This window comes from Lepisma saccharinum, chromosome 20 (genome assembly GCF_977018435.1).
Source record: "Lepisma saccharinum chromosome 20, izLepSacc3.1, whole genome shotgun sequence".
Lineage (NCBI taxonomy): Eukaryota > Metazoa > Arthropoda > Insecta > Zygentoma > Lepismatidae > Lepisma > Lepisma saccharinum.
In genome coordinates this window covers 36,174,210-36,201,692 of record NC_139248.1, presented here as the reverse complement: position 1 = coordinate 36,201,692, position 27,483 = coordinate 36,174,210, and the positions used below count along the sequence as shown (strand labels likewise).

Here is a 27,483-nt window from a genome sequence, read left to right as displayed (position 1 = left end):
TAAAAAGTGTGTATCATAATATTAATATTTAAAGGGTTTCACAGTGAAGTGACAAATGATAAGAGACATCCCAATTTGAGCTTACACACTTAAATAACATGTGGCAAGTGACACTTCTTCACAAAATGTACACACTTGACTAGGCACATTCATTACTATCACTGTACACACATGGCGACTGTATGGAGGTGATAGAGCACGGGCTATAGAAAATGGCCCAGACTGATTGAGTTGAGTTGGTATTTTAAGTCCACTTTGTGCACAGTAAGGCTAAACGGGACTGGACCTACAGTTTAAAGTGGGATCCGGACCACAGTGTGCCCTCACCGGGTATTGAACCTGGAACTCCTTGATTACATGGCAACGATGCTATGACTGCATCATCGGGTAGGCTGTAAAAGGCCCAGACTGAATGACATGTGACACCTGATGTGTGCAGTGTATTGTTTAATTCTGGTTAGCCACATACCTTGTCAAAAAGAGTAGATAAATTATAATATTGATCCAATACTACATGGTAAATGAACTTTGAGTGTGGAAGTGTCACCCTATAATAAGATGTCAGATTGTAAGGAGAATGTGTGTGACATATTTCTGGTAAGGAGAGATTCATTCCAATAATTATTCTTATAGTTTCAACAAAATGAAATTAAGGGCATATTTATTACATAGGTAAGACAGTAAATAGGTCACAAATGTTTATTAAAAATGTACTAAGTGACTTGAAAACCATTTTATTTTTCAACATATTCTCCACGTACATTGATACACTTATCGCATCACTTTATCAGTCCCCCGAAACTTGCTGAATAAAAATCTTTGGACTGCTGTCCCAGCCAAAGTCACACCTCACTTTCAACATCCTCATCATCCGCGAAACATTTGCCACCACCGTGCACACACTTTTCGGAAATGCAAACATCATGAATTATGCTGTAGGCTAAACCATGAGAACACCCTATCGCAGTTGCTATGCTGTCTATCGTCACTCACCTGTCAGCTTGAATAATCTCCATGCACACTCCTCGAGCACGGTCGCCATTTTTAAACTAAACTGGCCATACCATCATCTGCTATCCAGCGAATGCTAACTGAATATCATCAAGTGCCATCGAATGACACCTTTAGAAACTACTTACTATTTTTTTCAGCTATCTAATATCACTCTGTGGCCTATTTACTGACTTCCCCTTGTACATGCTATTGAAATGTACCTTTTTAAAATAAAATGAGCATAAATTTACCTTAAATGATTTTATATTTTCAGATGATGTTGATGGCTGGTACGATCCTGGGTCCAGGAACTATATTTCTTATGTTGGTTGGTGCTTTTGTAGCTGCATTCAAGATAGACAACTGGACTAGTTTCTACTACAACATTATACCCATTCTGCTCTTCATGGCCGTCTGCTTCCTATGTAAATCACAATTACAGGTAATTTTATTTTCATTGTATATAAATGAAGTATTCAATTCTTTAAGGTCTCATAACAACATAGTAATTTCAATGAAGAATGCAGGCTTGACCAAGGCTCGAACCCAGATCTCTGAAATACTGTCCCATTTCCCTAGCAACTGAGCCTGGCTTAGCCTGAATTATCACTGACGCTGTGTGGTACAAAAATGGCAGGGTATGGCAAATATCTTGGTTTGAGTTCTGGTCGGGCCTGCATTTTTCACTGAAATTTCTAAGTATTACATCTCCTTTGTTTGCTACTGTCTAGTATATCCAGGTAAAGTATATGAGCTTTCGACAATATGGAATTCACATCAATGTTTTTATCATATAGAGAGTGGTTGTACTGAGGTAGGTGTCAGCAATATTGGGTGGCAATAATGAGTTTGGGACATAGACCTTTCACCAGGGCCGTAATGGAAAGAGTTTGATCGCTTTCCGCTACCCATAACAGTTGGTAAGGTAGAGTTATGCATGGAATTAGTAATGTAATATGTAATATGTAATCAGAGTTCTGAATGGAAGAGAAACTCTCAAGAAATAACAGCAAAAAAAAAAAAAAAATTTATATAAAGGAAAAATTATATAGGTAAGAATGGGTATGGAACTTAATTATGACATATGATATAAATTAAGGTTTTGTGTGAGACAATTTTGTTTCTAAAATTATGTTATGATCAATTTCTGATTATGTAGCTAGCTGTATATAATTTATATATGCTATAATTACAAACCCAAGATGAATAATTTTCACTGCACTCACACAGTGCATTGCTTATCCTGACAATATTGTGGTGAATGGCAAACACATACAGACAGTTTTGGAAAGAACGGGAGAAGAGGCTAAGCTGTTATTAACCCGTAATGGGCATGGCATAGTCCCTGGAACCACACCCAAGAACAATGCTCTCATTCTCAGAAAAAATAACACACACATTGCCAGGGGCGGCGCGTGCCTTTTGAGTCAGGCAGGGCACATTTTTCTTTTGGGTGGGGAGGGGGGGCAGTTTACCTCTATATTCCTCTTTAAGGTTTTTGAGGGGAGTTCTTTGATATGGAGTAAGTAAATTGTTCGAACAATTTGGAATAAAATGTAACATTCTGATCAAGATATCTCTCCAAAGAGCATTAAATACTCACTACGTAGGAATACGAAAAATCAGCAACATATGGAACAAATTATATGAATAAAAAAAAAACTCGAATACTGACGTCGGAACCCTATACGCTAGCAGTAACTAAACTTTGGATAGATACTGGAATGATTAGAAAAATGTTACACTGCAGTTTCTCTTCCATTGTCAATGAATTGAAAGGCATAGATATTAAAGTTTCTACATGATTCAATGTCATATTCACCAAGTATAAACTAATATCAATGACTAACTAGGAAGATGATGCAGCGTTACGTTCAGTTACAATACTTTACATTGGCCATGTACCCCCAAAAAGTTCGTTTATACTTACGAAGATATTCTGCATGTCAAGTTGCTGGAACACAGACACAATTACACAAATAAATAAACACGTACAGTAACTATAAAATCGCGAAAAACTAATTATTTCATAAGCGACCAATATGCACAGACGGAACGCAACGCAAACTCACACACTAACTCAAATCCAAATCTGTATTACAATGGGAAGAAAGGAGGATCTTTTTAAAAATACGAGGGACTAGTTTGTGCAATAAAAAGTGTTGTCAACTTTTCAGGTCGCCGGAACAAGCGCGAAGAAAAGCATTCGAGGGATTTTTTTCTATCTTATTGCTGCAGGCTGGAAGAACGAATGAACTGCCTGCCAAGCGTTGGAAACACTGAACGGTGAAGGAGGCAAACATGAATGGGCAGGGCACCTCGTTCACTGCCCAGAGACGGCTACGATTTTTCCATTGTGAGGGGACCGTCCCTTGCCTATGCTGTAAATGTTTGGATCAGTCAGTGACGTCACGTCTCCGGGGCAGAGCCGAGATTGGACTCTCTCCAACAGGACGGAGAAATATATTAACCTCGCACAGGGTGCATACCCTGTAAGTCTGGTTGCAGCAACGTAGGGGTTGAGGGAAAAAAAATATTTACGCGTATATACCGATCGTCTCTTCAGATGAACTTTTTATGTTAAAATTGTTGTGGGGCAGTGCCCTAGTTGCCCTTTATGTAGCATCGCCACTGCACATTGCTCTCCTTTTCGGTAGCTTCACATTTTGGAATAGCATGTAATCCCCTGGCGTGACCTCACTCACTGCATTTTAGTTTCAGAGCAATAGACACTCATGAGTCCCCCGGACCACACGATGCCTTTTGCGTAAGTCTTTCGGTATACAACCTGGTGCGAGAATCATATACAGAGGTTGTTTCCGATCTATGGTGACGAAATTGCAAACCTTGTGCAGCACTACCAAGCAGGAAGAGATCAAAGCTACCAGTCGTGTGGGCACGTTGGACCGTTGACTGTGCATGACAGGTGTGTCACCAGCCTGTCACTAGCTGCACACCACCTACAATTTGTGATGTCAGGATGCTGGTCACCAGGGAGAATACAGCACACAGAGAAGTATCGCAAACTACAAATATCACTGAAGACAGCGCACACCATCTTTCACCGCAATTTGGGTTTGTAAAAGAGACGCAAGGGGCGTGTTCATAAGGTCTTGCCAAAACACATCCAGGAACGTCGCACCAACTGTCACAAGCTTTATGAGCAGCACCTATCAGGTGAAAAGTGGAAGTTCGTTGTTATGTTGGACGAGGCATATGTTTATCTTGATGACTGTCACAAGCCACTTGCAATTTTTTATTGATCGACAGGTTCGAGGAACTTTCAAAGATGGTTCTCTGAATGTAAGGAAAGTTTTGGCACAAGTTTCATGATCATTGCTGGATACTCATACAATGGCAAGCTGACCATACATCGTGTTGCCAAAAACACGAATGTTAATTCCGATTATTAACAGACTAACGTCCTGACACCCGTTTATCGCCATGACATTCCCCATCTCTACGGGAGGGATCAGAATCGTGTGTGGGTGCATCAAGACAAGACGTCAAGTCACACATCTCGCTCAGGCTGCCTCTTCCTCCAACAAATGGCAGAAGAAACTGGAATTCGTTCCATTCCTTTCACAGACATTCCAGTGAAGTCATCTGATGCCTCACTGATGGAATTTTGTGCCTTTGGTCTACTGAAATGAGCCTTGTCTCACAGGAGACCCCACACCATTGAAGGGCTATGGAAAGCCTGTCAGGAGGAGTAGCAATTACCAAAATGCAGGGCCACCAAATAGAGCACTCTCGATGATGGGGCGACATGGTTTCTCTTAAGATAGGAGCAGTTTCAAATCATCACCATAGATCGGAAACAACCTCTGTATAACAATCCATCTTTTAGTGGAAATATTTTTGACACATTTGAAGAATTTGGAATCAGAAGTGAATTATTAGATCTGGAGTTTGATAAATGTGATAATGAAGGACTTATTTCAATTGACTATGGGTCTAATCAATGAGCTTTTCCCCGCAATTTGACATGGTGCAGAAATTTTTTTCTGTGATTTTTTAAAGTGATTTTGTTTTCTTTGGGTAACTGCATGTATGTTCTGTAATAATTGAACAACTAAATCATTTTTTGTATTTTACAGTCATGTGACAATATATTAATAGAGCTGTTTATAAATATGTGGCAGAGTTTTGCTGCGTTAGATAAACTGAGTAATGAAAACGGCAATAACAGAAATAGTGGATAAAAGTGTATCATGATTATGTAAAGATGGTCCATAATACATGATAATTTGTGAAAAAGTTTGATAATGTTTAGTGAACTCAATTTGGTGGTCCACAGGACCATTCGTGTTACAATGTGGCACCACACTCATTAAGGGTTAAATGCAAATACTGCGTACAGGAAACATAATACCTATTATAGCATCAGTAGCGGCGATTAGGGGATGTACTATTAGGGGCGCCCCTGCACTATGCTAAACCTTATCTAACAGGTTAAAGTAAACTGTCCTTGCCCCACCCCCGCAGTTTTGGCACCTTGTCCCCCAAGTTTTGCATAATGGAAGATGGAATGGTATAACCAGCATAGTAGTTTCTGTTGATGTTTCTTCTTTTTACACCAATTCCCCATGATCACAGCTCAAGAACTCAAGTCTCATTTCTGAACAAATACTCAACCCTCACAAATCCAGCACACCCTTATCATTCAACATGCCACCTTGGTCCTCAAGTCAAACATTTTTCACTTTTCAGCATGTCAAAGGCAACAGACAAAGACAAATCCAACCTGAACACCTTCTTTATTCTGATCTTCTATCATTGCAATGACTTTTATGAAATAGAAACTAGAGGCCAACTAAATCTCCATTTAATCAATTGAAGAGCAGCCTTCCAAAACTTGAAGGTCTGACGAATTATTATTGGTAACAAACACTGGGTTCAATAGTTCGTCGATCCTGGTCTCAATAAAAAATTAACCTCTGTCATTCTACCTGCAACCACTTTCAATAACTTAGTACACACTTGTACATGAAAATTGGCAGTTTGCTACTGGCTTGAAGTTTAACATATGAGGTTTGTGTTAATTATAACAGTGGGCTAAAATAAATTATTTATTATATTTTTGTTGTTGTGTTTAATAAGTAGAATCTATACACTTGATAAATTAAGTGTGGTTGTATTTGGGAAATACTTGACATACTTTAGAAATTATTTATATCCCTTGTGTACATATCCTTCCTGAATATGAGCAATAGCATCGAATTTTCTGATGTGCATATGAAATCTGTTAGTCACCCAAATTTTAAAATACTTAAATATGTTGATATTCTCATCGTTAATGATTACTGCCTGCACATATTAATCTATTTTGATTCGAAAAAATAAAACTTATATCTACTTAGCATCAAGAGCAGTTTGTTTTATATTCAACAGCTATACACAGCCCCGTGGAGGAGTGGTTAGCATATGTTACAATGCCATGGGAACATTGTAATGGTTCAAATCCAGGCCTCGGCATGGGTGTTTGTCAGTGTCCATTCATCAATTTCATCATATCATCACTCATCCCCATCTTTACAAATTAGCCAAAAGTGGCACAAAAGTGAAGTAAAATAAACTAAATCAAAACAAATCAACAGCAATTGTAAAAATATAATCACTCAACGGCGCAAATGAATAAGCTCTCCAATGATGCACTGCACATAGAGATTGATAAATTGTTCTTTATTTACACATTGCCATTCAAAAGACAACAAGTTTGTATTTTAACAGAACCAAGGAAGTCTATAATATAACGTTAATCTTTCAAAAATTTCATGCATCACAGCATTACCACCATTTTGACACTTTTGAAAGAACTGCATCAGTAAATTTATTACAAGGCCCAGAATTTTTTACAAATATATCTCTGCATTCTCTGGGAATGAGAGAAGTGGTAATAGATAACAGCGCATGGCCAGCAGCAAGTATGATAGGTAGTGCAAACGTGATCAAGAAAAAAATAAAAAACCCTCAGCAATGACCACCCACTGGCCAAGATGTTTATGCTCGTTTGGTAACACACTAATCCAATTTATCTTCACTCACTAACCTATCTTTATACACTACAGAACACTTCACTAAAAACACAATTACAAGAGGAAGGGAAAACAAATCTCCTCACCTTCTCCTCCACCATGCACACATATTCCAACTGGATGTTGAAAATATTCTAGACATTTGATGTAAAAAGAAATTGTCGAAATGTCAAAGGAAACTCGCATCACCATAGCAGTTTTTACTTTTATTTTTTAAAATGTCTGGATGGCCATCTATCTATTATCAAAATGTTCATTTAACTTTGGAAAAATACTAGGTTTGTTTCTCCAAAAGTTGGCAGAAAAGTAGATAGTACCTTTTTCACGAATTACTTCCCCAACTGGTCTTACAAATCCATTGTATTTAGCGACTTATCTCTGAAGATGGCAACTGTGTCAACACTGCAAAAGTTCCCTCTCTGTGCCAGGCGAAAACAGGCACGGCTGGTGACTTATGGGCTAAAACCATTGGCTAACCTCACCCCCTGCCACCTTGTTCCAGGCTCATGGTGGAAATGTTACTCGCTGAGACTTCTCCAACCCTCTGCACGTGTGTCAACTTGACATGGACCGATGCCTTGCGAGGGTACGAAACAGCTGGTGATGCAGTGAGGAGGTTGGGGCGGTTTATATCTAGTCTGTGGTTGGGGCGGTCATCACATCAGCTTGACCGATTGCAAGATTCAAATCTCCTTGTCTGTAAACTATCAATGTATTAATTTAACAATACTTGGGCTTGGCAGCTCTCCACCTTGAGCCGCTGCTGATAGATAATATAGGTACTCACATTTTCCGTGAAGCTGTTTTAAGTAATTTTCTATTAATTTCGGTAGCCACTGCTACCATCCTCATTGGAATTCCGAAATTAATAGACAGCTTTCTCAGAAAACGTGAGTACCTATATTAAATAAATCTAGGGAAGCAATGCTTTCAGTTTGTCTAAAATACAGCAAGTTCCAATGAGGATGGTGGCAGTGGCCACTGATCGAAAAAGAAAAAAACAGCTTCGCAGATATAAGTGAGTACTAGTTTCTCTGTATTTATATACTACCGCATCTTTCTTTTCACAATTATGAATAAAATATCTAATTAAGTAGACTTTGTTCCAAACATATTTTCTCATATCCTCCAACTCTGTTTTCTAGGGAGAAATGTAAGAATATAAAGTATGTATGTTTGGTATAGTACAACAATAGTGAATTCCCTTTTCTTCCGTGTTGTAATATGAGTTTTATTTTGTGAATTTTGTAATGAGTAAGAGAATGTAAGTCATAATTGTGATGTGGAAATGAGAATAAGAAATAAAACTAGGGATGTGGTGATACCGATGCCAGTGGTATCGGTGTTGGAAGGTATTGGTTGGAATTTATTTACCGATACCTCCCAATACTTTTCCGGCATACTGATCATTCAAAGGGTCAAAAATGCAGCGTGACACTTTGCGGCATCAGTATCAGTGGAATTCGGTGAGAGTATAAGCATCAGTATTGGTTGAAAGTGGTATCTTCTCAGCTCTAAAAGAAAAACAAAATGCAACATTGCAACTCTTGTGAAATGGTTTACATTATATTTCAAAAATAAGAATAATGTTATTGATTTTTAATGGTTTTTATGTTGTATTTATTTCTTTGTAATTAATGCATTGCATCATTCTCTATCTAGCTACTTGTGGCACAGATACTATCGACAGCGTATGCACTTGTCATGATGGCTGTGATTGTGGGTACGGCACTCCAGTTAGGTGAGGACGGCATAGGCTCTCCATCAGCCATTTTCTTGATAGCGCTGTCAGGGTCATTCTTCATAGCGGCTTTGCTACACCCTCAGGAGTTCTGGTGCATCGTCCCTGGAATCATCTACTTGCTCTCCATCCCCTCTATGTACCTCCTCCTCATCCTCTACTCAATCATCAACCTGAATGTGGTATCCTGGGGTACTCGAGAAGTGCAGACCAAGAAGACAAAGAAGGTTAGTAATGATGTCATTTTGAAAAAGAGAAAGCATTGTAATAATATCAGTGACTGAAAAGTAAGATTTCTTGTTACTCTGGTAAGGGTAGTTTATTGAACCAGTCAGGCTTTTACGTTGTTTAGTATTTTATGGCCCTCCCATCTCGAGAGATTTATGAAGAAAGATTACTTATGAACACCATTAACCCTTGAGCACTCACCACCTTTGCATGACCTATGTTAGGACTCATATAGTGTAATGTTTTACCCCTAAATTATTTTCTTTTTAATACACACTACTTGTCATTATGAATAACTTTTATTTTAAAAAAAATTGCACTAAGTGCTTGTTTACACTCTTTGGAACATTTTCATCTCCACCTAGAAACTATGTGGACAGTATTCCCTTACATGACCCTACGCATACTTTCACTTCTCTGAAAGACAGTCTGAACACTCCCACCTACATCGCCTACAACAGGACTTGCATTGGGTAATTTTTTACCCTTAAATTCTTTTAATTGTAGGACACACTGTTTGTCAATATGAATAACACTAACTACTTATTTAGATTCATTCATTTTCTGACATGATATCATCTTGATCACTTTGTGCACTTTGTATTGAGTCATGATCACTGTTTTCTACATGTTCCTCCTCTGTTAAAAAAGTATCTCCATTAACAATTTAATTATCTGATGCTTCAAGACAGCCTCAATTTATTTATCTCTAAGCCTTCTCCCACTGTTCTTTTTAACATCCGACAATGCAAGAATAAACGGAAACTACAGTTACTGGTAGTAGACAGGTGCATGTGTGGTAAAAACTTTCCACACATAGCAACAATGTCATCAAACAACTGTTAGTCTTACTGTGCATAAAGTGGAATTAAAACACCAAATCAATCAATCAATCAAACAACTGTTACTGCTGAAACAATTATTGGAGGGACATGAATCACAGTAAGACAAGTACAGGACGAGTCCATTTGAAAATAGGTAATTTCCCAAGCTGGTAAAACATTTACGTGCCATGCAGAATCTGAGTCATTATTCTTGAAAAAAATTGCATTCTGCATCATACAGACCAAGGTTATCAAGAGGGGAGATGGAGCAGCACTTGTAAAGAACAGAACAAAACCCAGTTTGCGCGGCTGAGTACTCAAGCTCTTTATATCTATTTACTACTGTCTCTCTCATTTCCCAAAATATGCACCATTAATATACAGCATAAATGAAAAGAATTTGTATTTTTTTGTAAGTTTCCATTGTATTGATCCGTCACATTTTACTTATTTCATTATCTATGCAAGACCGACTATCCATTGTACAGGAAAGAGCAGCTGACTGTTACTTACTTGATTTGTGCTACTTTTGTCAGAAAAGTTTTGGGACTGTGACTGTAACATTGTCTGAACACTGAAAATGTTCGGTTTTGTTTTGAAAGTTAGTTCATTGTCTTACTACCAGGTGGCAGGAGGGTCCTTATTAACATAATGTGTCTGATGGGTGGATTATTGTTGTTCGTTGACAGGCTTCGCTGCCATAGCATGGTAAGTAACTTCATCACCTTCTATCTGTGCATAAAGTAACTTAAAACGAAAACAAACAAACAAACAAATTGTATGTTGATAAATCTTTCACCTGTTTCTCCATTCTTTGTAGGAAATGGAACAAGAAAAAAAAGATGCCGAAGAAGCAAAGAAGAAAGCAAAACAGAAGAACCTACTTAGCTGGATAAATGGTGCAGGCCATGATGACAGTGATGAAGGCTCCATTGAATTTTCATTGGCTGGGCTTTTCAAATGCATGTTGTGCACACATCCCAAATCAGTAGATGAGAAGCATCAGCTGCTAAGGATAGCCGAATCCTTGGATGGTCTGGGAAGACGACTTGAAACTATTGAAAGGTTCTATGATTTGTGTTTTAAATAGTTTTTTGGTAGCTATATGCATGGTGTGAAAAATAGAGTTGATTTCACTATATTATAATAAATAATTCTTTAATAATTATCAAAGAATTTTAATTTTCCTCATTTAGAAATGCATGCCTCTTCACAATCTTGCAAAGGTTGTGTTCAAGCTCTATCAATATTGTTATTGTATTTTTTCATCTTTCATTGCTTTCTTTATCTTTGAATAAAAGTTCTAAAGATATTCAATATTCACACAGAACATTAATATTTCCATTCCATCACAATTCTTATTGGAACTTTTACAACGGCAATAGTGATGTGAAATAAATCAAATTAATTTAGATGTAGAATGTTTGTTCACAATATGGAAAAAAGATATCATTACTGAAATAGATCATAGATTACCAAACTCCACGCATCATGGAACTACTTCCGAGATTTTAAAATACATTGATTACCAAGGATTGATTTCATGGGTATACTGAAGGAGGGGTTGTATGGGTCAGAACCCCCATCCCCCTTGGGCCATCATGTTACACAGAAAATTAATTTTCTTCACGATTTTATAATGGAAAATTTCTCACTCTTCTGTCATTTTCTAAAAACAGGATCACTGTTTGGAATGACACAGCAGCATTTATCACTTGTTGCACTCTTTTATAGGACTATTAATTCATCCCGTACCAGGATTCAGGATTTCTCAAATAAATAAAATAAAAAATAAAAAAAAATTGTAGCATGAGAATAAGAAACATTTTTTTCTTAACCCCTCCCATAGAAAATTCCTGGGTGCGCCTGTGGTTGATTTACCTTTATGATAATATTTTTGTACATAAGAACTGCCTACATTACAGTCACAGTAACTGCAGTGTGATGTAGCCAGCCATTCACGAGCTGTTGAAAATATCTCCTCAAGCTACCAGTTATCATGATTGATATATTGACAAACCCTGAAATATGTTAAATAACTTTCAAATTGGTAGAAAATTACTTTTTCCTTACAAATCACCTTATTTTTTTTTTAATGAAAAATGTGAATGAAAGAGATATCTTAGAACTAGAACTGAGCCAATACCAATGCCGATGTATCAGTTCAGTATTGGCCGATACCAGTGGTATCAGATTGAAAAGTATCTGTTGGAATTCATTTACCGATGCTGGCCGATACTTTTCCGAGATTTGGGTCTGCAAAAATGCCATGCAACACTTTCAGAGAGCCTAATTTTCATTAAAATTATGCAAAATTTAAACTTTATTTTTATTTTCCACCAATATTTATGTGTATTTTAGTATTCTGGTGTAATTTTTTAATACTTTAATGCAAAATTCTTTGTAAATTGGTGCTTATAATTGCAGTAGAATACTCACTCATTGCAAATACTCAATATTTTGAACAAGTTTTAAATGCTACAATTTTGAAGCATCAGTATCAGCAGAAATAGGTAAGAGTATCAATATCGGTATGAGTATCGATTCAAAGTAATATTGTCACTGCCTACTTAGAACATAAATTAATTGGTTATATTTTTTGTGAATGTTTCATTAACTGTGTACAGAAGTTATGCTCTTATTGTTCATTAAAATCATAAATTCATTGTTTCCAGGGTACTTGATCCTCATGGACATATGTTGGGACGGCGTAGATCAGTGTCTGCAGGAAGCAGGACAGACCATCACCTGGCTTCTGTATCTGAAGACAGAGCAGAGGAAGATCAGCTTAGAGATGATGATGAGGAGAGCGAAAGCATTGGTGAGTTCTTATAGTTGTCTTTCCCTGTTAAACTGATCCACTTGTTCATCATACACCCTACATACTAGGGATTGGCAATGATAATTACCTCACTTTATCTTAATTATAATATTTTTGGACATGAACTGAATTTTTTTATACACAGGGTGGACCACATAAGTTGATAACTCGAAATATCTTACAAACGAAGCTTTTTCGAAAGACATGTTTCAAATAAAAGTTCATTGACTTTAAGGGGAAAGAGAATGCCATTGTGTATGTTTTAATGGGTGGGCATTTTGAATTTCATTTGAAAATCACTCAATTTTTAAAATGGAAACTTAATTTTATTTTGTTTAATATTTTTATTCAATTGAAAAATCAATTGATTTTTATTCAATGTTGGAAAAATATAATTGAAAAATATTTACAAGAAAAATATTATTTAGAATTTAATTTAATTTAATTTGCTTTTTTTGTTTAAGTCAACTTTATTCTCAGATTAGCTAATCAGTACAGTACTTAGAGTTTGCAGTTGAATCTGTACTCTGTACAATGTGCCTTCCTCTGCTGATCAAACATGGAATCCCTTGATTACAAGGTGACAGTGTTATCACTATGCCTTCAGGATGGTTCTAATTTAAATCAAAAGGAGAACAACTTATTTTTATGAATCTACTTGAGCCAAAATTTAAGAAAGTACCAGTTTAATGCATACTAGATCTACTGTTTGCAATGTGTTCAATCTTGAGTCAAAAGGCTTGTTAGGTGTTAGGTGTTTCCTTTGAAGCACAAAAACTTTGATATCCAAGTTCTTGCCATGGTGCTTGGTTGATGATGATTTTTGTTATTTAGCGTGACTTTTCTGCCACTTTGGCTAATCCCATGGATAAGAATGAGTGATGATATAATGAAAATGATAATAGGGCAATCATAAAGACCACAAACGGGCCATTCTGAAATTCAAAAACGGGACACCTAGCATCATAGTGTGCTGTGCTAACCACCCCACTGCAGAGGTTAACCAAGGTGCTTTGTGCATACCTTAGAATATTTACTATATCCATCTATAATACCATTACCATTCACCATGATTTCATCAGTGATGATTTCATTGCATTGCTATATTTTACTTCGCATTTGTGCCACTTTTGGCTAATTTGCAAAGATGGTGATGAGTGATGATGTGACGAAAATTGATGAATGGACACTCACAAACATCCATGCCCCATCCAGGATTCGAACCTGGAACCCCTGGCATCATAACGCGATGTGCTAACCACTCTGCCACGGGGCCTGGCCCATCATCAGTGATGCATCACTTCATATGCATGTCAGAAATTCTCGTAATTGGTCGATTATAAACAGTGTCCTTCACATGACTCAAGAGCAAGTCAAGTGGTTTAATGTGTAGCAAATTGGTGGAAGTACAGGAATTTACATCCTTGGCTAATCCATCCTTCTGTTACAGATTCTATTTCACACACATCTCTTGAGTAATGAAATAATTTCTGAACACATCATTTATTTTCTGGAAAATTGTTTCAAATTCACTGAGAAATTTATGGACACACTGTATAATTAGAGAAATATGTGCATGTCATTTTACAGAACCAAAACAGGAACGAGATGACTTGATTAATCCCTACTGGATTGAGGACAAAGACATCAAGCGTGGAGAGGTGGATTATCTGTCCAATCCAGAAATCCAGTTCTGGAGAGATTTGGTTGATAAGTATCTCTACCCCATTGATTCCAACAAGGAGAAAGAGGTTTGTTGCATGTCTTATTTCTAAGTTATGAGTATGTATAATTGAATTATAATTTAATTCGTTTGCATGGAGTAAAATTATATTTTATTTGTTTTTTACGTGAATAATATTTTCATCATTTGACGTGTTTTATATGTTGCTGTATGAGAAGTAGAGGACCATAACTCCAAAACTGCATTTTTCAGTTTTGTTTAATGTATCTCCTCTGAGTTAGATCGAGATATCTCCACTTCTAATCCTTAGCAGTATGGCTGTATTCTTTTTTTTTTTAAAGAGTCAGATATATTCCTAACAAAACATTGTTTCCTCTATCCTGCAAATTTGATAAATTGGAGTTACGCCCCTCTGGTTCTCACACAATGATATGCAATCCTTGCTTCACAAATTTCTAATATTCATCATATTTGAAATCATTAGAGACCATAGTAAGTAATTATTAGCTCATACATTCCAAGTAGCCGATCGCTTTCAGTTTTAGAACAATACCTAAAATTTTGCATTAAATTTATTATTTTATTATTATAAATTTCATGTGCTAGAACTGTTAATGAAATTGCACATATTTGAGCAACATTAGAATACACTTTGGAGTTAAGAGTTTAGCCTTGTGTGTGAGGTTTTCCAGATTCTGTTTATATATTTAAAAAATTATAATTTACATTAATGGCAAATTATTAAAATTTGTTATGAAACTCTCACTGCATCTTAGTATTGCTTCACGTTTGAAATGTCCTTTGCAGTCATAAATATTAATGATATCTTAACTTGCATTTTTGATAATTACAGCTTTTTACCCAAATCTTACAGTATGCATGATTGATGTAAAGTTTCCAAATTGTATTATATTATGATTAACATTATTCTGGTTTATGTTCAAATAATATTTTTTTTATTACATATTAACTACTATGGAGTTATCAAATTATTTAAGTTTCTCCTTTAAATGAATTTCTTTTGTAAATAATGATGTTCATTAATTTAAATTCTTTCATCCTTATTAAGTCGAATGTTATAATTTATAGTAAAACAAAAACAAACTTACTAATAAATGAATATTGTAATTGAACTGCATGTTTAGATTAATTGTAATGCATACTTCTGTGTAAAATATATATATTATTACTGGTTTAACTATTTCTTAACAATATATTTCTTTGCTTTTTAAATATAATATATAATGATATTAAATCAAATATTTTGAAAAAGACATATTATGGACACTTTTTATAGAGAAAGAGTGTGTAAAGTATGTATATATATATATTTATGTCTAACTCCAATTAACATAATACATAATGCAAAATAATAATGAACTTGATGTTCAGAAGTGTAAATGTTTATCTAGTACAAATATTTTGGTTCCTTATTCAAATAAATTAAAATGTATTTCAAGTTTTCAAAGACAAATTACGTCATATTAAATACTTTAAAAATGTTGATATTAATAATAATTAATTGTAAATCATGACAAAATTTCTATATTTGTCATTTTTTATTATTAACACCCCTAGAAATATGTGATATAGAAATTATTCTTCACATGAAAGGAGCGCCTAATATACCTACATGTTTATCTGTATAAGATGAAACACTGATCCTGATGAACATTACCAACATTCCAGTATTTGTAAATTAGACTATTATTTTACATTGATTTTCAGTTTCTAGGGTTAATTGCAATAAGAAGATGAATGATGAACTGTTGAAATGGGTGATGTGGAAGGCACTTTCCATCTTTCCAAAATTCACGTAGAAGAACACATTTTATGTATACTTACATATATAAAGTATTGTTTATACTGATCTTGCCCCCCTCCCCCAAATTTACCTTGTCCCCCAAATTTATCCTAAGTGGTTACCTCTAGTGATGGGACGAACAAAATATCTAACCAGGGTTCAAACTTGGTACGTCTGGCCAGCCCCATAGGTAAATATTTTGGCACCCTAGGCAGGATTGTGGTTTGGTACCTCCCCCGCACTACCAAGTACCAACATTGTATATGCATGCTTTGATATTTTCTTCTTATGCCGACAGCCGACCTCCCCGATGGCACAGTGGTAACTTCATCGGCCTTGTAATCAATGGGTTCTGGGTTTGATACCCGGGGGAGGCACGTAGTTGTTTGGAACTCACTTTAAACTATAAGTGGAGTCCCGATTAGCCTTACTGTGCATAAAGTGGACTTAAAGCACCAACTCAATCGATCAATCTTCTTATGCCATGGTTTGTGATGTATACATCTTCAAATTTTGAAATAAGGAAAAAGGCGAACTCATTAATAAATATAAGCCTACAAGTAAAAGAAGAAAGAAAGGTTAAGAATAATAATTAAATTTTTTGGAAAAGCTGTAAATGGCACATGAAGACCAAAATATAAGAAATAAGAAAACACTAATGCTGTTATGGGAATAGAGATGGCACACTTGTTCCATCCTTATTGGATCACCCACATAAGCATAATTTTAAAAATAAAAATTTTCAGACCAATTCATTTCCTCAAAAACAAGGAAATTTTAAAATTTGAAATTAAAGTATATTAACGAGACATCAGTAACACCATGTTAAGTACATGACGAAGAAGCAAAGAAGCAATATCATAACAATAAACGGATGTCCTACAAAAGTAGCTAAATCTCTGCACAATTTCCTGATCTGTTGCACAAAGTAATAAGTATGCTTATGTCTGTTCTTTACTTATGTACATATTTACTCTTTCTTTCAGCTTTCCACTAAAGGAACTTATCTATTTGCTTGTGAATGTTTTCCAGTTTATACTAATCTTTTTCATTTCTTGTTGCTATCCTTGCTACTCTCATTTTAGGCAAAAATTGCTAGTGATCTTAGGGATCTGAGAGATCGTTCTGTTTTCGGTTTCTTTATGATGAATTCCCTCTTTGTGCTCATTGTCTTTCTACTGCAACTGAATAAGGACAACCTACACATAAAGTGGCCGTTGGGCGTGAAGACTAATATAACATATATAGAAGAAACCCAGGAGGTAAGGAGTATGGTTAAGGCACTCGCGTTTCGATGCGATGTGATACGATGGTAAACGCTTTGTGTTTTATGCTTTGTCTTTTCAGGCGAGGGTAGCAGCTGATCTGATTGAGCTGCGCAACAAATCTGTTTTTGCTTTCTTCATGTTCAATGCATTGTTTGTTCTTATTGTGTTCTTGCTGCAATTGAACAAGGACGCCTTACATGTTGACTGGCCTCTAGGGGTCAAGACCAATATCACCTACATAGAGGAAACATCTGAGGTAAACCTTTCAGCTTGAAATGTCCTGAGAGTAGTTGAACGAGCAGCATGAGAACCTTTCCTCGGGACTTAACACATCCTTCTACCTGTCAGTTACAGGGGTTTTCGGAAGTTGTGGATGGAACGTTCAGATTTAGAGTTAGATCTGCAGCATAAAAACAGAACTCAAAACAATCACTCGTTCTCATATGTATTGGTTTTTAAATTTCATCATCTTCAAGTCATGATTTCATTAAAAATAAATCATATAACTTCGTTCAAATTTCCATCATTACATAAATGAATCATTCATATCATATTACCTCATATCTACACACAATTTAATAAATCACACAATATATAACTGTAACAAGAGGAAAATGTTTCGTTCTATGAACATAACATTGCTGAAATATTAAATCTAATTAGGTGCCATAAAATGGTTGTTGACTAACATATTTAAAACTCACGTGAAATTGTTGTTTTTCTTTTTCACATAATTTGTTTTAATTTCTTGTTCATTTTTGGCCAATTAGCATTTTAATATGAGATCTGTATTTTTGCTGTGGATAATTTAATTTTTCTCGTAACATATTCACTAGCTAATGTCACATTCCTATCTCTGTAAGATATGCATGAAAGGGTTCTTTGAGTAAGTGACCCTTTTGTATAGAACTTGGAGCATTTTGGAAGAAGGCATTTTGCAGGTTTCATACATTTGATTATCATAAGTTTCAAAGATAATTTCATCAAGAAAGTCACAAAGATATTCATAATTTAAAGCAACACAAAACTTTAAACTCATACCGTAATATTTTTAACAAATGAAAATACTTCATATATGCAATATTTATAGTGAACCTAAAATCGCAATTATTAAGCTTTTATCACAAACTTTACAGTTCAGTAAAATGTGTAATAATCTACATGACATCTCTGGACCTTCTGCTTCGTTCTTCAATTCATATTCATATTCATTCATTATCATCAATGTTGAATGAGACCTTATTCAGATTAGATTTCATTTTCATTATTTCAACAAGTATATGATAAATATACAGGGATATTGTAATGTATTTTACAGGATATAATTTTTGACTCCCCAATGTTTGTTCATTGGCAACATTATAACTAATCCTCAGGTATAACAGGTATATAACAAAATTGAATTTGTAAAGCAGATATACAATGATATAAATATATAAATACTGCAAAGCTAATGGAAATAGACCACACACTTACTTGATATTGCTTTGTGATTGGGTATAATACATTGCATTATTCTAGTTTGAACAGATGACTAAACAGACGATTGTCTTGTTTGAATTTAATATATTTAGGACAACTTAAATGAGACTACATAATAGAAACACTTTTGTACATAATAATGAATTATTCTACATGAGGATTTACATTGCATTTTCTTTACATTCCATGTGGGATTTTACTTAGCTAATGCTGTTCATTTTTTGACAAATGAAAAATAGAGAACATATTCAGATGTGTCTATTTCTATTTGGGTTAGTGATATTTTATAACTTTTTTACCTCCTTGAGTAATTGTGACAATGAGGTTTAATAATGAATAACAACAATTGACAACACAATGGTGCATTTATGCCTTACCCAGGATTTGAACCTGACTTCATAGAACATTATACATACCGTATATAAAATACAAAACTACATATAGATCAGTACATAAGTATACTTGTGTGATCTATTTATTCAGTTACAAAAATTGAAAAATTATGATTTGCACTTAGAATAATTATTCAAACATTATAAATACCAGCTGACAAAATCATGGAAATTTTTGGAATTTAAAAGTCTTAGGGAAGAAATTGGAATACTATTTGAGGTTAATTAACACTTGTATTTCACATGTTTCTTTAAAGACTTGCTAAGATATTATAAGAAATGTTATTAATTGCAGTAAAGCTACAAAGAAAGAGTACTTAATTATCTGCAAAGGAAAAGTCTTTTCTAAAAATGAGATTCTACACTCAAAATTTGAGGAGTGAATTTATTTATTGGTAGAATTTTATATGTGAGTAATGGAGAATTTTATTTGCATATGAAATTTAGCTCCAGGTTAAAAAGTATTTACATCAAGATTATATAATATTGTGAGCTCTAAATCAAATTACAGGTGTGATTTTGCATTGTCATTACAATGTCTTCTTACCAAAAAGCTCCAATTGATTTTGACTCACTCTAGAATAGTTATAGACATTTGATGGGAACACATAACTTGTACATATTTGATTACACTTTAATATACCCTTAAAACAACTTAGTTTCGATCATTTGGTTTATTTTCTTGAGCACAAAATTAGTTACTTGTAGAATAGTGAATATTAGAATTGTGCACATAGAGTAAAGTGAATCCTTGTGGATTAGGGTGTATCGAAAAAAAACTTTTTTCGAAATGTTAAGGTGGCTAGTGCAGAAAAGTGGCCATTTGTGACCAAAAACACGTCTGATTTTTTTCAGATTTTTTGGAGGTCATTTAGGTGGCGTGCATCGACCTTGAAGTTTTGATAGTGATTTGGTTATGCAACACGCACAACAATTTCACAAAAATGTCATTCTTTGGCTATTTCATGTCTTTTTTTATGCATTATGGTCGTTTATTGCTTTGTATATGGCAAATATGTTACATTCGTGCCTCAGGGGTGGTTTCCTATGCTGTTTACGTATGCTTTTGGTCAAAAATTGTCAATTTGAGGCTAAAAATTCCATTTTTTCTATTGATGGTTTCCAATTGGTTTCGACTTTGTGTTTTATTCGAAAGTTTTCCGATATAAAAGACTAAATAAAATATTTTGGCTTTCTAATTGCTAACAGTTCCTCAATTACTGCCCAGCGCTTCACTTATTTTCATAACTTATTATGCTTTGAAAATAACCCAGAGCTCACCAGGAGGAGGTGGCTGGACTGTGAGCTCCACCCACCCACCCACCCAAATTATGTTGGCAAACATAATTTTACTAAGGGGCAGGCCAAGATTTTCTTCTAGTTTTCTCCTTGAACTTTATAGACATTTTTTGTTCGAAATGTAGGCATATGTTCTCTAGATTCCAATTTCGCTTTGATGTAGCCATCACGTGCGCTGGCGCCGAAAACGGAAGAAGCAGCCTCTGTGATAATTTTCACAAGTCGCTCCAATCCTTGTGTGTGGCAGGGGAAGTCTTGAATTTCCGCTATTTTTTGGTTTTTAATGTAATCATTTACTTCTTCATTTGTAATATTATTGGTTAACGGAGGCTCGTTCCTTCTCGATCCCAAACCACACCGGTGCGTACACCTTCATTATGTAGTATGTGTGGTTTTGGATCAAGAAGGAACCATCGATAACTGACGGAACCTGACACCTCTGGAATTTGATCCACTTGTCCCGATTTCTCCCACACCACTTGAGAGATCTGATTAATAGGGTCATTCAACAAAACGCATTCTTCGCCCATCCTGAAAATGTCCTGCTGGCTTTAATAACCAACCAAAATTCTGAAATAAGAAGTCTTGGTTGGCAAAGAATTAAGAAAACAAGAGGATTGAAAAAAGGCAAAAGAATTCGCACTTTTGTTTTACCAACCATCAATTTTAATGCAGACCAATACTATGACATGGTAGATTGGGCTTCATGCTCCCTCCACGAGCTTTCGAATAAAACACAAACTCGAAACCAATAGGAAACCATCAATAGAAAAAATGGAATTTTTAGCCTCAAATTGACAATTTTTGACCAAAAGCATACGTAAACAGCATAGGAAACCACCCCTAAGGCACGAATGTAACATATTTGCCATACACAAAACAATAAATGACCATAATGCATAAAAAAAGACATGAAATAGCCAAATAATGACATTTTTGTGAAATTGTTGTGCGTGTTGCATAACCAAATCACTATCAAAACTTCAAGGTCGATGTGCGTCACATAAACGACCTCCAAAAAATCTGAAAAAATCAGACGTGTTTTTGGTCACCAATGGTCACTTTTCCGCACTAGCCAGCTTAACATTTCGAAAAAAAAAAATTTTCGATACACCCTATTGTGGATTCTCTTTAATTATTTACAAGTTTTATATTTAACTTAGATAAATTGTAGAAGTTGATCGTAAAACAATGTGCAATACCATTTAGAAAATTTGATTAGTGGCAAATATATGATTTAATGAAAATTTTACACATATATGCTAAAACACATGAACAAAACACAATCACTGATCATTAAGAAGCTTTTGTGGAAATTACACTCTCATTTTACAGCATCATACAGCTTTGTCACCATTAAATCACAGCTTGTGAATCACTGCAAGATGTTTCTTTAAAGATCAAGAAATTTGACCTATCATATACTTTTATTTACATTAAACAGGCCAATCATTGACCTGGTAATATAATAAAGCTTTCTCTTCTGTGTGCACTCTATAAATCTTAGAGAAGGGTTATTGTTATCTTCAGTATCTTTTTTTCTTTTCAATTAGCCATCCATTCTTTATTTAATAAACATCAAATTAGTATCATTGTTTACTAAAAGAAATTTAAAATCTGTTATAGCCAATTACTTTGATATTGGAGAAGTTAATTTTGAAGATTAAAGCAATATTTCAACATAGAAGAATGTAATATATGTCCCACAAATTTGCACTAGTAATGCACAAGAACAGCTGTATATTCTGTGCTGCTAGATCATTACTCAATTTTGTGACAACTTTGTAATATTTTTTAAAATGTAATCTTATTTTTAAAAAAATGACATACTAAAAAGAATTTTACTATAGGTGCATACATAATTATTTTTAATATTTGTATTCAACTGCCAAAAATTCTTTCAATGCAATTATGAATAAGAAAATAGCGCAAATTAGTTATACTACTCTATTTTATTCTGAAAAATAACGTTCCAAGGGGGACAGGATCTACACCCCTATAATAACCATATTGGTGTACCTTGAATTTCACTGTGACTGAATACTGATGTAGTGTGAATGAAGGTGATATGCCTGTGTATGTAAATATTATTATTTGGAGGGTTATAATATGTATAGAATGGGAAGTAATTGTACATACAAACTTACTAGTTAAGTAGACATTTATATTTCATGTAAAATTAAAGTTTTCTTTTAAGTATTCTTTCATTTTGATAACTAAATTGAGGTGTATTTTTGTTTAATGCGTATAAAAATTTAGTATTCATACATACAAACTTTTTTATGAATATAAATATATTTATGTATTTAATTGATCGAAAAAATTCAGAAAGTAATATCTTATTTGAAACATATTCTCTTGAGTCATGTAAACCTAGCTTGCAGCAGTGTTGCTTTATTATTATTATTTTTTTAATAATGTGCATTAACTATGTAAAGCATTTGAATATTTTTTTTATTTCTAACACAGTGATTTATTTTACTAGGTTCTGATCTCGAAAGAATACCTACAGCTCGAGCCAATTGGTTTAGTGTTCGTATTCTTCTTTGCACTCATCTTAGTTATCCAGTTTAGTGCTATGCTCTTCCATCGATTTGGAACCCTCTCTCACATTTTGGCATCTACGGAAGTAGTTTGCTATTGTAATAAAAAGGTAGGTCTTCATTACTTTGTATTGTACAATTATATGAAATTCATGGATCTTATTTTAAAAAAATATTGGTCATACTGGCTTCCTATTATGAATGATAATTTTGTATGAAATACAGACAAGTAAAATTGAAATATTTGTAAGAAATTCTCAAGAATTTTTTCATTGTTTTTCTTTAAGAGTTGTTATTCAATTTAAATAAATATTACATTAATATTACTAGAACTTGGTTAACCATAAAAATTAAATTAACGATGATAAATACTCAGAGATTCTGAATTCCAACCAAAGCATGATACTTGTCTCTTCTATTGTTATAATTTTTTAAACCTTCATCATGGTGTGCCATCTTGGCCAAGCTTTATGTAGTTTTCCTCAGGTACTTCAAATAAAATTGTAGTCATCAATCTCTCACCATCTCAGTCATTGACACTTTTGTGTTGTAAGATTTGTTAGAGTTCACTTTTATGCACATATAGTTTAATTTAGACCCAACCTACAGTTTAAAGTGGGATGTGCCTCCACTTGTCATCGAACCCAAGGTCCCTTGATTACAAAGTGACAATGTCACCAATATGCCATCAAGGCACTTGGGCTGTATGGAGCCTTTTGAAAGTCAGCAGGGGTCGTTGCAACCAAGAAGTGCCTGTAGTTATAAGAAAGTATAGAGCCACAAACAAAAGTACCTTTATGCATCTTCTCCTCCATTCCTTCAGCTCAGAAAATGGGGAAGGCCAGTGCACTCTGCCCCTCCCTACACACGCGAATAATATGAACATGGCATGTTATTCCGTTCAGGCTCTTTTGCTTGTGATCCCACAATCAAAATTGTTATGTCTATTAACTCTTCGTTGGTCGTGCATGATCTCTAGTTCCAGGTGTGTGGTTTTAACATTTGCCATTTATCAATGATTGTTTTGTCAACACCCTCCCTCTGTCTAGTTGAGTTTCTGGCCTTCCTCTTTTACACCACGACTTTGTTTTCAGTGTTAGTCAGATCTTTGAGCCACTAGGGAGGGTTCATTGAAACACTCCGGTCTCTGAATCAGTACACAACTATCGGTGTACCTAGTTTTTACTGAAAATCTGGTCTGCCATTCCATGCTTGACTAACGAAGAGTGCCTTTTTGTTTGTGTGTTTGTGATTTCTATCAAACTGTGATGCTTGTGCAATAACTGAACAGTTGGTGTAATAAGATGATCATAAAGGAAGAAGAGTGGATCAATTCCAAGAGAAAGTGAATCAATAGATGAACAGTTTGATTCAGATGACTATTGAGACTCATCAGCATAGGACATTGTAAGAGTGCCATGAAAAAATAAAAAGAAATTAAATCACCAGTTATTTTATATGCAAAAGAAACTACTTTTTTCAAAATTGCCTCCCTATGTCACAGTGGTAACAACAACACATTGTAATCAAAAGGTCCTAGGTTCAGTACCAAGTAGAGTGATTCTACTCACTTTAAAATGTAGGTCCAGTCCCAGTTAGCTTTTCCGTACATAAAGTGGACTTAAATAAACAACTGTAAAAAATATGTATTCCAATTTTATGGTCACACATGTAACATTGAAATTTTCATTATTTGGAATATTACTTATGATGTCCTGTGAATTTATTTGATTAACTAGAATGTACATTTCATGGTTTTATAGATTCTCAAATGTTTGTAAAAAAAGATTAATCGTAATAATTTAAGGCTGTTGCATTTTACACCTTTAATTGAAAACATTTTATAAACCCAGTCTCTGGCACCGTGCTTGACCATCTAAGTAATTTTCCTCAAATGACCCACAAAGTGTCATACTAATGTATGCTTTTAAATGTTAGAGTCGGATGTAAGTTAGAGTAGAACCTCACTCTTGATCTCTAATCAACATTCCCTGATAATGAGAGCAATGTATGCACTCAAAACGTTGAGTTGAGTATGAGAAAAGTGGATGCTAATGCCAATTTAACCTGACTGACAATCCAAGAACACTTGTTCGAATCACGTTAGCAGGAAAGCTGCAATTCCTACTTTTGATAACTTTGTGTCCTCCCCCCTCCTAAATGTTTTCAGATGAAATAAATTACACCTACATATCATGAAAACCATTATAGCATATTACCTGTGCATGAGGAAAAATGTTGCATTGATTATACAAATTGGAATCCATGGAAGCTATGTACATCGTTTAACACTTTCTCTTAAAATTATGTTACAGATTGAAGAAACCTCAACTGATGCTCTGATTGACAAGCATGCCATCGATATAGCTAGAAACCTGCAACGGTTACGGGGGCTGGATGGTGACTATGAAAGCGATTCAGGGTCAGGGGCTGACCGCCTTGCCAGACGGCGCATCATCCACAATTTGGACAAGCATCGGCAGAAGAAGAGGGTCATTGGAACACTGGATGTGGCCTTCAAGAAACGATTCTTTGCAATTACTGCAGAAGGTGCTGCTGAAGGTAATGTTTTATCTTTTTATGCGAAACTAAGAAGGACTCGTTACATTAACCTTTTCTGATTCTACATATTTTTTCCCACATTGATACACACATACATATATAAATACTAGAGGTATGAGGGGGCAATATTTATTTTGATCAGGAAAGGATCTGTATGGAATTTTGTTTTAGAAATCCCGACCAAGTTGGCAAATTTTCAGAATGAGAAATGTTTGATTTTCCCAACATCGTAAAAATTCCGAATTCACCACACTATTTCTCTCTCAATTGGTTGTTTTCGAAATTCTGAAGAAAAAAACCTGGCATTTCCAAGAATTTTTAGGCATTTATAGTACAGAAAACATTGAAAATTAACTGCTTTTAAGCACGATGTTTTGTAATTTCACAAGTGTCTGGGATCTTGAAAAATCAGGAAATCAATTCACTAAAGTCAGTATCAGGATGTTTCTTTTACCAATCCTGGTACAGACTTTCTGGGTACCAACTACCCCTCCCCCTATTACATGAAATTAGCTTTCAGTACTGTTATTTTTCAATATCAATGAAAAAAGGCCACAAGCGCTATACTCTTTCTCAGGAATCTCTGGAGCAATGTTGCACATAACAGTAGAGAAGGGACGAAAGTGAGTGGGCAGAGCAAAGCTGTGCATGTTGCTGCAAATAGCTGTTATATTGCCCCCGCCATTAACCACCTTTCCCTCTCATGCATTGGGCCAAGCCTTCTAAGTCCCTACTTGCGCACAGATGACTCGTTTTAATTTGCTTGCTCTGCAGATTCCTGGGACAGAGTATAGTATAAAAAATGTAAATAAAATATGAAATATTCACAAGCTGGAAAACTTCAAACATTTATGGCAATGAGCCACATCATCATGCTGGGAAGTCAGCATTGTACAATTATGTCCTACACCTCAGTACAAAAAGTCTGGAAGAAAGCTTACAGATCTGCCATGAATGTAACCATATCCCCTGGCCTAAACAAGGCCACTCAGTAACTTTCCCAACCTAAAACCAAGCTCAAACGAGCTTCAATTTCCACCCTCATTCCCATCACTACCTATATGCCCTTCACCTTACACCCCACACCATCATTTACACATTTTGACTGGTTGTGGAAAAATTTGAAGTCTTCCAGTTTCAAGTGAGTGTTTCCTATTTCCTTCATACACACTAGAATACTGCATTGGACCACTTTCGCTCGCTCAAACTCGATCGAGTCTCTCAAGCTCGAGCAAGATTCGGTCGAATATATAGAACATCAAATATCATTTCAATGTGACAATAATCCTACAAATATATGTATAAAATTTATGCTGGTAGTTTCAGCCCATAATCATCTATTCATTTTCATATATTGCTATGTATTGGTAAGATAGGCTAAAATACATTTTACCATGGAAATGATGACTATGTTCACTTGAGTTTCAATTTCACTGAGTCTTTACTTCACAAAGTATATTTGAAGGCCCTCTACCACAGACAAATTACGGTTGTACCAGGTGTGCCAGTTAATAATTCTTAATTGATCCGAAAGAAAACAAGTGTATCTGGGGAGAAAGGTAACAAATGCTTTATTCAAAGTATGCGCCATCGCTAGCTATACATTGTGCCCATCTATCCGTCAAATTGTGGATGCCCTTCCAGAAAAATCGTTCACATTTTGAGGTGATCCAGTCAGCAAGCCATTGTTCGACATCTTCGTAATTGTTGAAGTGTTGCTGAGAAAGTGAGTGATACATCGATGAAAACAAGTGGTAGTCGGAATGGGCTAAGTCTGGTGAGTATGGCGGGTGGGGCAAGAATT

At 35.1% G+C, this 27,483-nt stretch overlaps 1 protein-coding gene across 2 annotated transcripts in view; it reads left to right on the top strand.

Moving 5' to 3' along the window:
* LOC146003228 (chitin synthase chs-2-like) overlaps positions 1–27,483 on the top strand; it is a 76,012-nt gene that overhangs the window by 45,464 nt on the left and 3,065 nt on the right. The window contains exons 14-21 of one of the 2 annotated variants that reach the window (XM_083141396.1): positions 1,268–1,435; positions 8,694–8,999; positions 10,645–10,889; positions 12,500–12,645; positions 14,236–14,396; positions 17,219–17,395; positions 23,060–23,227; positions 25,433–25,679. In XM_083141396.1, coding sequence (XP_082997522.1) covers positions 1,268–1,435; positions 8,694–8,999; positions 10,645–10,889; positions 12,500–12,645; positions 14,236–14,396; positions 17,219–17,395; positions 23,060–23,227; positions 25,433–25,679 — 1,618 coding nt within the window. Of the gene's footprint in view, positions 1–1,267; positions 1,436–8,693; positions 9,000–10,644; positions 10,890–12,499; positions 12,646–14,235; positions 14,397–17,218; positions 17,396–17,480; positions 17,658–23,059; positions 23,228–25,432; positions 25,680–27,483 lie in introns of both variants that reach the window. The other variant, XM_083141397.1, reaches the window with a different exon arrangement.